The 10,779-nt window shown below is 49.1% G+C and overlaps 1 protein-coding gene across 1 annotated transcript in view; it reads right to left on the reverse strand.

Moving 5' to 3' along the window:
• Window positions 1–1,551: 1,551 nt before the first annotated feature.
• DCAF15 (DDB1 and CUL4 associated factor 15) overlaps window positions 1,552–10,779 on the reverse strand; it is a 12,017-nt gene continuing 2,789 nt past the window's right edge. Inside the window, exons 4-15 of the mRNA XM_061558159.1 lie at window positions 9,782–9,888; window positions 9,374–9,498; window positions 8,301–8,362; window positions 7,539–7,647; window positions 7,021–7,224; window positions 6,494–6,598; window positions 5,763–5,851; window positions 4,106–4,234; window positions 3,611–3,696; window positions 2,947–3,060; window positions 2,418–2,530; window positions 1,552–2,012 (exon numbers count right to left, since the gene is read on the reverse strand). Coding sequence (XP_061414143.1) covers window positions 1,942–2,012; window positions 2,418–2,530; window positions 2,947–3,060; window positions 3,611–3,696; window positions 4,106–4,234; window positions 5,763–5,851; window positions 6,494–6,598; window positions 7,021–7,224; window positions 7,539–7,647; window positions 8,301–8,362; window positions 9,374–9,498; window positions 9,782–9,888 — 1,314 coding nt within the window. The 3' untranslated portion in view covers window positions 1,552–1,941. The remainder of the gene's footprint in view (window positions 2,013–2,417; window positions 2,531–2,946; window positions 3,061–3,610; window positions 3,697–4,105; window positions 4,235–5,762; window positions 5,852–6,493; window positions 6,599–7,020; window positions 7,225–7,538; window positions 7,648–8,300; window positions 8,363–9,373; window positions 9,499–9,781; window positions 9,889–10,779) is intronic.

Raw genomic sequence — 10,779 nt, forward strand, 5'->3', positions numbered from 1 at the left:
GTGAGTGGAGTTTGTGTGTTCTGCTCCTGAGTGTGAGTGAGTGTGGGTGGAGTTTGTGTGTTCTCCCCCTGAGTGTGAGTGAGTGTGAGTGGAGTTTGTGTGTTCTCCCCCTGAGTGTGAGTGAGTGTGAGTGGCGTTTGTGTGTTCTCCCCTGACTGTGAGTGAGTGTGAGTGGAGTTTGTGTGTTCTCCCCCTGAGTGTGAGTGAGTGTGAGTGGAGTTTGTGTGTTCTCCCCCTGAGTGTGAGTGAGTGTGAGTGGAGTTTGTGTGTTCTCCCCCTGAGTGTGAGTGAGTGTGAGTAGAGTTTGTGTTTCTCCCCTGAGTGTGAGTGAGTGTGAGTGGAGTTGTGTGTTCTCCCCCTGAGTGTGAGTGAGTGGAGTTTGTGTTCTCCCCCTGAGTGTGAGTGGAGTTTGTGTGTTCTCTCCCTGAGTGTGAGTGGAGTTTGTGTGTTCTCCCCTGAGTGTGAGTGGAGTTTGTGTGTTCTCCCCCTGAGTGTGAGTGAGTGTGAGTGGAGTTTGTGTGTTCTCTCCCTGAGTGTGAGTGGAGTTTGTGTGTTCTCCCCTGAGTGTGAGTGGAGTTTGTGTGTTCTCCCCCTGAGTGTGAGTGAGTGTGAGTGGAGTGTGTGTGTTCTCCCCTGAGTGAGTGTGAGTGGAGTTTGTGTGTTCTCCCCCTGACGATGTGACAATGGGGGTGGGGGGAATGTGACGTCACATAAAAATGTGCAACTTTAAATAAATATAGACAACACGTTCTACTTAATTAAATAGACTTTTTAAGAAATGTTTTCTCCTACAACATCAGAGTACAGTGGCACATTAAATACGCACTACAATGACAATAGTTTCAAGCGATTTGAAGCATGTTTTATTTTGGGGGGGCAGAGCTTTGTGACGTCATAGTTGAGGGTGGGGGTCTGACTTTTTGTGACGCCGTGTGACCAAGGGGAGGGGGGTAAAAAATCGTCCAAAATCGCGTGACCTCGGGCAGGAGGGGCCCAGGTGCCGGACTATGAAGAGGGTGAAAACAGAACATTGTCCCCCGCCACACTCGTGCCTTGCACAAGGGCTCACTGAATGTCCACTCTTGTCCCAGACACACACATCTCTCTTGACTTCTTTTTGGCTTCAGCGTCCCACTCCGTGGGAGACAAAATTACTGATGGTACATTCTATATTTTTAAGTGTTTAGCTTAAAATAATGTGATAAGCGTTAGGTTGACCCTGCCCTACGAGTGAAATACATTTAAATCCACACTCTAGTTTTTTAACTTTTAGTTTTGAATTGCATATATTCTAGTTATAGGCCGATACTCGACTTAAACGTGCCATGGCAGCCTTATAACCCTTACAGAACATACTCTTAGGTTTTTTTCAAATCTAGAACTTATAGAACATGCCAAAACTTCCCACAATCGGCCAGACCTGTTAGGGAGAACCCACGATTCTCCAGGATGGCAGACATTTTTTCGCATCCCCACATATACATTAACACATAAATACACACAGAGAGAGATATACAGACTCAATATAAACTAACACACTGAACACACCGACACAATTAAAATGTTTATTTTCAGTATTAACAGCAACAAACATGTTTCCGTGGAAACTCAAGTTCAATATGTACGCGTCTTCAGGTCTCAAGTGTGTGCCCGTATCTCCATGTCTGTGTGTCAAGTGTCTGTCTCTGGGAATCTGTAACTCAAATGTATGTGTATTCGTGGTGTGTGTGTGTCGAAATGTGTATCTCTCTTGAGGTATCTCCCTGTGCATCTTAGTTGCCTTAGTGTCTCCACACATTAATCAAGTGTATCCGTGTCTGTCTCCGTCTCTGTCCGAGATGTCTCCTTGTCTAAGATATCCGGGTGTCCCTGTTATTGTATGGATAACTTATTTCGCACAGGACGTAGAGACAACCGTGCGAATATAAGTGTCTCCACGTATCAGTTGAGACTCTGTCCCAGTCTCACGCCTCTGCATCTGTCTCCATCCAACAGGACCTTCAATGAACATCCTGCACACATCACCATGACAACATCATCATTACCATAGCAACATCATTACCACAGCAACATCGTCACCAAGGAAATGCAATACTCACCATGGTGATACCATTATCATGGCAACATCACAATGACAATGGTGGTGGTGTTGATGGCAATAGAAATGGTGCCGACGGTCATGGCGATAATCAGAATCTTTGTTTAGACTGGAGGAATCTGATGGAGCTATGAAGCTATTTCACAGATGACAATGACGATGGTGAATTTGTTCATAGTGATGGAGGTTGGTTCTGGTGTTGATGGTGGTCATAATAGTAATGATGTTTTTGGCGCTTTTGGTATTGATGGCGATGGTGCCGATGGTAGTGAAGGTGTTGACGGTGTCGTTGATGGTGGTGTTGCTGGTGTTGCTGTACCGGTGTGTACGGCCTGGTTTGTGAGTCTCGTCACGGCTTGGCTCGGCTTCACGGGGTTCGTCCACTTGATCAGCAGCTCAGCACAGGACTTACGCCACCGCCGCCACACCACACTGCACCACGGTACACCACGCCATGGTGAACGTTACGACACCAAACTGCACCACGGTACACCACGCCATGGTGAACATTACAACACCACACTGCACCACAGTACACCACGCCATGGTGAACATTACGACACCACATTGCACTACAGTACACCATGTAATGATGAAGAATCCCTACACCACACTCTACCATGATAAGTACAAGTCCTGAGTATTGGCGAGTGGTGATGAGTAGTGGTATTGGTGAGTAGTTGTGATCATGGCGAGTGGTATGAGTGGTGAGCGTGGCGAGTGGTGAGTGTTAACGTGAGTGGTAAGAATGAGTGGTGAGTGCGGCATGTGCATGTTGAATCGTGAGCACGAACAGTGTGTGCGGCATGTGAGCGCGAGTGGTGAGCGTTGTGTGGTGAGAGTGTCACCTGCTAGGTCTACCCTCCACCTCGTGCAGCATCCCCTCCACTCCGATCGTCTCCGCTCTCCCCGTGCTCAAGCTCCAGCGAATGAACATAGATGCGTGGTGCGTGCGGGGACATCTAGCCCGGCACGGTGGGAGCGGGGATCAACAGGGATCAAAGGGGAGCGAGGGGGCTCAAGTGGATCACAGGCGGTTTAGGGGATAAGAGGAGGGCGATAAGAGGTAAATGGGATATTATGGAGGATCAATGAACTCAATGTGAATTCATAAAACAGGGGACCAAAGGGGAATTTACGCGGAATCGTAAGCGGATCAAGAGTAGTTTATGACAATTAACACAAACCAAGAGGATCAAAAGGAGAACATTCAAGGCAATTAGCAGGCAGCCAGGATTAACAAAGCGCAGATCAGATTAATCAAGGGGTTCATGTTGGGATCAAGGGGGAGAGATAATCATGAGGATCACTGATATTGTGGGAGCAAGGTGGTGGGGGGTCCAAGTGGATCAGCAGGATGGGGGAGGGGGGGGGATGGAAGCAGGGTTAGGAGAATCAAGGTGTAGCTGGGTACCGGGGGTGGGGGGGGGTGTTGATGAGAGTCACGAGGATCTGGGAGATTGGGGGTATCAAAGAAAATCAAGTGGGTAGAGAGAAGGGGTCGGGGCTCACCTGTCGGTGCCAGGCTGTGGGGCGACTGGGAAGGCCAGAAGAATCAGCCCAATCATGAGGAGAACCGAGGCAGTGTCTGGGCAAACCTGTTCACATATAGCAAAGACAAAGATCACCCGTAGAGCCTTAACAGACTGTTGGGGCAGACGCTGTTACCGAGCACCTATGAAGACCGGCACGGCACACGAGGGGGTGGGAGCGCCAGCACCACGCTCGGCGACCGTCTCCCCAGTGGCGATGTTTACACACCACTCCAGGTACCCATTTGAGGCCGAGTCGATCTAGAGGAAGCCCAGGACTGGTTCAGATGATAGTCACCGATGTTGGCTGTAATCGGGAATCCAACTTGGATTGCTGGGTTCATAGCGCAGCACGCTAACGACTACGCTGCTGCTCCCCATACAGACAGAGGCGTACACACGTGTAAACACGTGTACACACGTGTACACACGTGTACACACGTGTACACACGCATACAGGTACATGTGTGGTGACCTGCAGCACGACGGCGTCATAGTCAGTGAAGGAGCAGAAGCGGTCGCTCCAGGGTGCGTGCGACGCAATGGAGGCGCTGATCACGTCCTCCAGGTCTAGCGTGAGCTGCTCCACACGCACACACATTGCCTGTGCGTGCACACACACACACAACAAAGACAATCCCATTAACAGATTGTCACACAGTCCAACGGGTTGCAGCGCATGATGGTTGAGGTGCATGTGAGGTGATTTGACACTGGAGCCGCTCCTTCCATATATTTGCGTACCATGAGAGAGCTAAAGCACAATGCCAAAGCAATTAACACAACATTGTCTACGTCAAACAAGGCACGAACAATTCAGCTTACACAACGCCTCTTTACCAGCGTCTACACGCAGCACTACATCAACACAGCAACTACTTCAGAAACGTTTACGTTATTTGTCAGCCCTAAGCCCTGTCAGTCTTTAAGACGCAGGTACTGTGAAGGGGTACGTATGCAGGAAAGGGATGTTTCTCTGTGTGTTCCTAAGTGACCTTTTTTCTCAATAATGTAGGTATGTATGTTAAAGTTCTTTTGCACCGAACGTAGCCACCCGTGCAAATCGGGAGGTGTGGGGGAAGGACAACAAACTAAACACAAAAAACTGTTCTAAAGAAATGAGGTTTCAATCCTTTTGATTTAAAAGTGCATAGCTCCAGTGGCTTCCTAATATCGGAAGGAGGAGTGTTCCCAGACAGCCGCAGAAGTGCATCTGAAAGCGTGCGATGCGGTGACTGTCTTTGTTCGAAAGTCAGCCAAAAGCCGCTGCGAGGATGACCGGAGTCCCCTTTCGCACGGCCCTGATCAAGGTTCAGTCCTTCTCCTCCTCCCCCCCTACCCCTCCTCACCACGTCACCAATCACGTAATATGGGTCCGTAACATTTTCTTGCGTTTCACACAGAGGGGAACTTTTCAAACATTTTCACTTGAATCACATTCTCTAAATCACGTGGTTATTTTAGATATATTGTATTTTATAGATAGATTTATTTCAACACGAACTGCTCGTTAAGCTGTTCGGCTTCATATCATAGGCGTCCTGCGACAGTAGAGCTGTTATACAGTACAGATCTTAGTTATACATGCTGACCCGCCACTACTGGACGTCTGTGAAAAAATAAGTTTCATATCTCATTGGATTCCTCCAGTCTAAGTAAAGATTATTATTCTGATATACACATACCTACGTAATATCACAGTGCCAAACATGAAAAATCCCATTTCTTCACACAGACTGTTGAGGCAAGTGCTGTTAGCGAGCACCTACAAATGCTGGCATGGTACACAAGTGGGTAGTGTGGCCAGCATCATGCCAGGCCATCTAAGTCTCCCAAATGGTGATGTTTTACATACTGCACCAGGCATTCACTTAAGGCCGAGTCGACCTCGTGGAAGCCCAGGAACAGTTGAGATATTCGTCACCGATGTAGGCCGTGAGTTACACTCAAACTCGGGTCGCCGGGTTCATATTGTAGTGCATTAACCATTACATTACCGCTCCCCACACACAAAAAAATATACAGACATATCCAAGCAAATAGTCTAGCTTCACACACACACACCATCACTCTTTTTGCTAATAATGTGTGGTACCATGGTAACAGTGGTGACCATGGCAACGTGCCATTACCCGCTGTGCCATAGCCTCAGAGACGAGGATGCCTTGCCGCAGAGCGAAGTCGGTGACGGACACAGGGAGACCTGGCTTCATGTCCTCATCTGTGGACAACACACATACACCTCAATATATTCTTGAAAATAACAAGAGTAACTTACAGCCCTTTGTCAAACCACTCTTGCATTAAGGCCTCCCCACATCATGTCAGTCACAGGAGTTATTTGACCATACTTCACCATGATGGTCAGTGCGGATTGGTGAAGGGCTGGCACAGGAGCCCTTTCAGATATTGCTCGATACCGATGTTAGCCACGGCCAGGAATCGGACAGAGATGATTGGGTTCATTGCGCAGCGCGCAAACCACCCTGCCACCACTCCAACTTTCATCAATATATAACACACACACACACTGGCACGGCGCACAAGGGGGTGGATGGGCAGCACCACGCCTAGCAAACCTCGGTTAGCGTGACCCCATAGAACGCTGTTTCAATTAGCACTCACTTCTCCAGGAACACATCTTGAGCGCTAAGTGAAGTCTGCCGGTACACACCGCACAAAGTACTAATTTAGGGTTGAGTCCATCTCGGGGAGGGTCCAAGGACCAGTTTAGAATTTGCCACCAATGTTGGCTGTGAGTAGGAATTTAACGCGGACTGCCAGTTTCATAGTTTAGTCCGCTAAGCACGACACCGCCGCTCAACCCACACACTCGCACAGACACGCTCACACAGTCACCCACCGTAGGAGGAGCCCCGCCCACCCCTCGAGTGGTCCAGGCTCGGTGTGCGAGCGAGGGAGTAGACGCTGCTGCTGTAGCTCACGCCCCCAAGCTCCACGCCAGGGTCTGTGGCACATACACATATTACAGTACAGCATAAAGAAAAAGACCCCCCGAATAGCCTTACTAGACTTGGGGCAGGTGCTGTTAGCGAGCACCTATGAAAGCCAGAACGGCACATGAGGGGGTGGGTGGCCAGCACCATGCCCGGCCGCCTTTGTCTCCCTAGTGGTAATGTTTTTACTCATCGCACCAGGTATTCAATTGAGGCTGAGTCGACCTAGGGGAGGCCCAGGACCAGTTCAGATAATCATTGCTGGTGTTGGCCATGAGCGGGAATCGAATGCGGGTCACCGGGTTCGTAGTGAAGTGTGATAACCACAACCCTACCACTCCCCACGATACATAAGCATCACCCGTACACACTCATACATTAACCTATTTAAAAGTGTGTCCACACCCACACGTGCATCCCCATTCTTCCTCACCATGATCCTCCCCGCTCCCCGTCAGGTCTCCCTCCTCCTCCATGGCGTGGAGCGGCGTCCCGCCCACGGAGACGTGAGGAACAGAAGAGCGGAGACCGTCGGGAGACCTGGGAGCCGGTCTCCCGGGGGACCTGAGTCTCTGTGTCTCCGGCTTTGTCTCCGCCTGCTGGTAAAGGAGACCTGGAGTGGCACTTCCAGCCTCTTCTGCAGTCACAGAATAAAACACAGAATGGTCAGAGTTAGCAGTAGAGTCAGGCTAAGGGTTTAAAGGTTGGGTTAGACGCAGGGGGTTAAAGGTATAATTATGGTTAGCAGTAGGGTTATGATCAGTGTTAGTGGTACTGTTTGGGGTTGGGAATAGATATAGGGTTTGGGTGAAGAATAGGCCTATGGGTCAGGTAAGGGTTTGGTTGAAGTTAGGGTTAGGGTCAAGGATATGGGTCGAGTTACGTTTAGTTTAGAAGAATGTCATCTCGAAAGTAAATGCCTGTGCTGTGCAGGTTTCGTGCTGAGCGTACCCGTGAGCGAGACGGCGCAGGCCAGCAGCGAGTAGCTGGTGTTGAGCACGAGGATACGGTCGCAGCCGAGCTGGACGGATGGCTGGAACCCGGGGAACGGGAACACCACCTGGGATCCAACACGGTATGTAGAGTGCAGCATACAGACAGGGGAACACATACAGTGGGACACAGTGGCACAAAGAAAAAGAGATTCCATGTAGCCATACAAATGCTACTAACCCTTTGCCATTCCGATGACGTACGTGTAAGTCATCAGAATCAGTTTTTTTCCCGATTACATAATTGGAAGAAAAACTAATTTAAATAACTTCATCAGTCTGTCTTTAGGTCAGAAGCCGTACCGGGGATCCCACAAGACCATGCGGGAGGGAAAATGGCATCGTTTGGCACCATCTATCAGCCATGTCGCTAAAGTTTTCTGCGTTTGGTACAATGTCTTTAAAAACAACGGCGCCATGCCTCTCTAATTAAAATTAACGCAAACCACTAGCACTTTCCGAGATTCAGCGGTGAACGAGACCCACTCTGCAACTTGCAGATGTCTCGGAATGGGAAAGGTTTAAGGTAATAAGTTAATTACCACTGATATTCACTGCGGCCGGGAATTGAACTTGGACCTCTGGGTGATACACATAGTAGTACACAAAGGTAGACACCGTAGGAAACACACAGTACACGAGGGGGTGCACGATACGCACGGAAGTACACACATTAGTGGACAGTGGTTCACACACAATGGTTACACGAGGCGGTACATGCCTGGTAGTGGAAGTTGACAAGGTATCCATGACGACGACACCTCCCACGGAGACCGGACTCCCCTAGGGACACATAAAAGCACAGATACTGGTACAGATGCACAGACCTGGATACAGGTGAAGATACACAGACACAAGGATAGTGATAAACACAAAAAGGAACACACAAAGACAGGCACAAAGATGGGGTCAAGTTTGAGGCAATGAGTGTACGAAGCCTTGGGAGTTGTCCTTGATTCTGAGCTCTCAGTCTCTCCCCACAAATCTAAAATGCACGGGACCTCAAACCTTCATTTCTGCAACACCTCCCACATCAAACATTTCCTTACTCGAACTGTTGCTCAGACCCTCATCCATGCCATCATCACATCTCAACTCCAATATTACAACTCTCCTCTCCAAACTCCAGATGATCCACGGTCCCCGCTGCCAGACTTCGCAGCGGCACTGGTAAACGAGACCACAGCACTACAATAATACAATTCCTCCACTCACTCCCAACCTGATGCCAGAAATTTCAAGATCACACTCATTGTCTTCAAGATCCTCCACGGACTCTCTCCTCTCATCACCCTCTTAATCCCCTCTACAAACTCTCCTGCCTCTCCCCTCTCTACTCCATGCACTTGTCGCTCCAGCAAACACTTTTTGTTGATGCTCCAGTCAATCGTACGTTCAGGGTCCTTACCTTAACATCTCGCATTTCACCAGCATCAATTCAAGCAAATGTGACTGTGCTGATGAGACACGATATGCCAAAACCGGTCCAGTATGTTTGTATTGAATCGATGCTGCTGAAATTCACTCCAAGAAAGGCCATGGAGCCAATTAATTGTGAAACGAATACCTTTTTTAATGCCGCGACAGATATATGAAGGAAACATCTGAATTGTCTAAGTTTTCTCAATGGGAGGTTGCTCATTTTATTGTGGGTGCAGTGGTATTACCACGGTTGGCTACGTACGGTGCGAAAGAAGTTAAACATACATACACATACATACGTATCTGTGGGTGCAATGTTATCTGTGGGTGCAGTGGTATCTGTGGGTGCAGTACTATCTGTGTGAGCGGTACCTGTGGGTAAGGCACTGCTGCACTCTGCGCACGCGGTAAGGGGTGGCGAGGCAGCGATGGTGATGAAGACATCGCGGTGATCCTCGCTCGGCAGTACACCGAGTGGTAAATCGGAGATCACTGTACTGCACGAGCAACATTAACACCATCACCATCAACACCATCACAAACAGCATGAAATTCCATCACTATCAACACCATCACAGGCAGCATCAACACTATCAAGATGATCGACACGAGAACCGTAAACCGCGTCTACACCACCACCGTCACCAGCTCTGCATCTCTGACCCCTGAGCCACACGGCCACCTCCATAGCTAAGAGCTTTTCACGGAACTGGTTACGGATCCCTTTCACAGAGTGGTAGTGTAACGAGTTTCTGGACAATTAATCCGAGCTGTGGGTACCTGATGCCGTAGACCATGATTTGTGAGGGGTCCGAGGGCCACTCGCACACGGAAAGGAAGAGGTCGCTACACGCTGGGGTGTCCCCAAACAGACGCACACGGCACACCTGCACATGCAGGCAAACAAACACATGTGCACACAGGTTACACAGACATACACACGTACTCACACACCTGTACATGCATGGGCACGTCCAGGTACACTGAAATGGACAAACACCTGCGCACGCAGGTACATACGCATGACGATGTTGCTCTTGATTATCAAGTTAAACTTTATAAAAGCATTCAAACCCGGCACAGATCGTATACGTAAGATGCAGTATGTGTATACAGTGAGTGTGCGTATAAATACAAGTACTGTAAATGTACAACCATTTTGACAATCTACTGCTGGATGAGGGCATCCCAACGCCTTAACGGCTATTTGGTGAAGGGGGGGGGGATGCAGAGACAATGGGTGCACAGATGATGGGGCATAGAAAGTACCGTACAACAATGGCTTTTGCGGCACTGTTTCTCTGTTGCCCACCATGTAGTCCCAAATCAGCCTCCAACAACTTGACATGCCCAGTGGACGCACATTTGAGCATGATTTCAGTATCTAGTACAGCTGGGCTGTCTATTATAATTGATTACTCGATTATTAGTTTGATTCCACGACTAATCAGATGGCGTGATAATAGTTGGAAATAAAATTCACCTGTTGACATGTGTGCTGTTGTACCAGAGGTGAAGAGTGGGGCTTGTTGATGTCACAGGGTTCCCGCCTTCGGAAGGCAGGATGTTGTGAATGCATGTGTATATGCAGTGTGTGGGGAGCGGTGGCGCAGTGGTAAGCGCGCTCCTCTACAAACTCGGCGAACAGAGTTCTATTCCCGCTCAAGGCCAACGCCAGTGACGATTATATGAACCAGTCCTGGGCATCCACTAGGTCGACTCAGCCTCAAATAAGAACCTGGTACGATGTGCAAACACCGTCACTCGGCGGCCGGGCG

Source organism: Lethenteron reissneri, chromosome 24, assembly GCF_015708825.2.
Source record: "Lethenteron reissneri isolate LAM-NWPU_2019-01 chromosome 24, ASM1570882v1, whole genome shotgun sequence".
NCBI lineage: Eukaryota > Metazoa > Chordata > Hyperoartia > Petromyzontiformes > Petromyzontidae > Lethenteron > Lethenteron reissneri.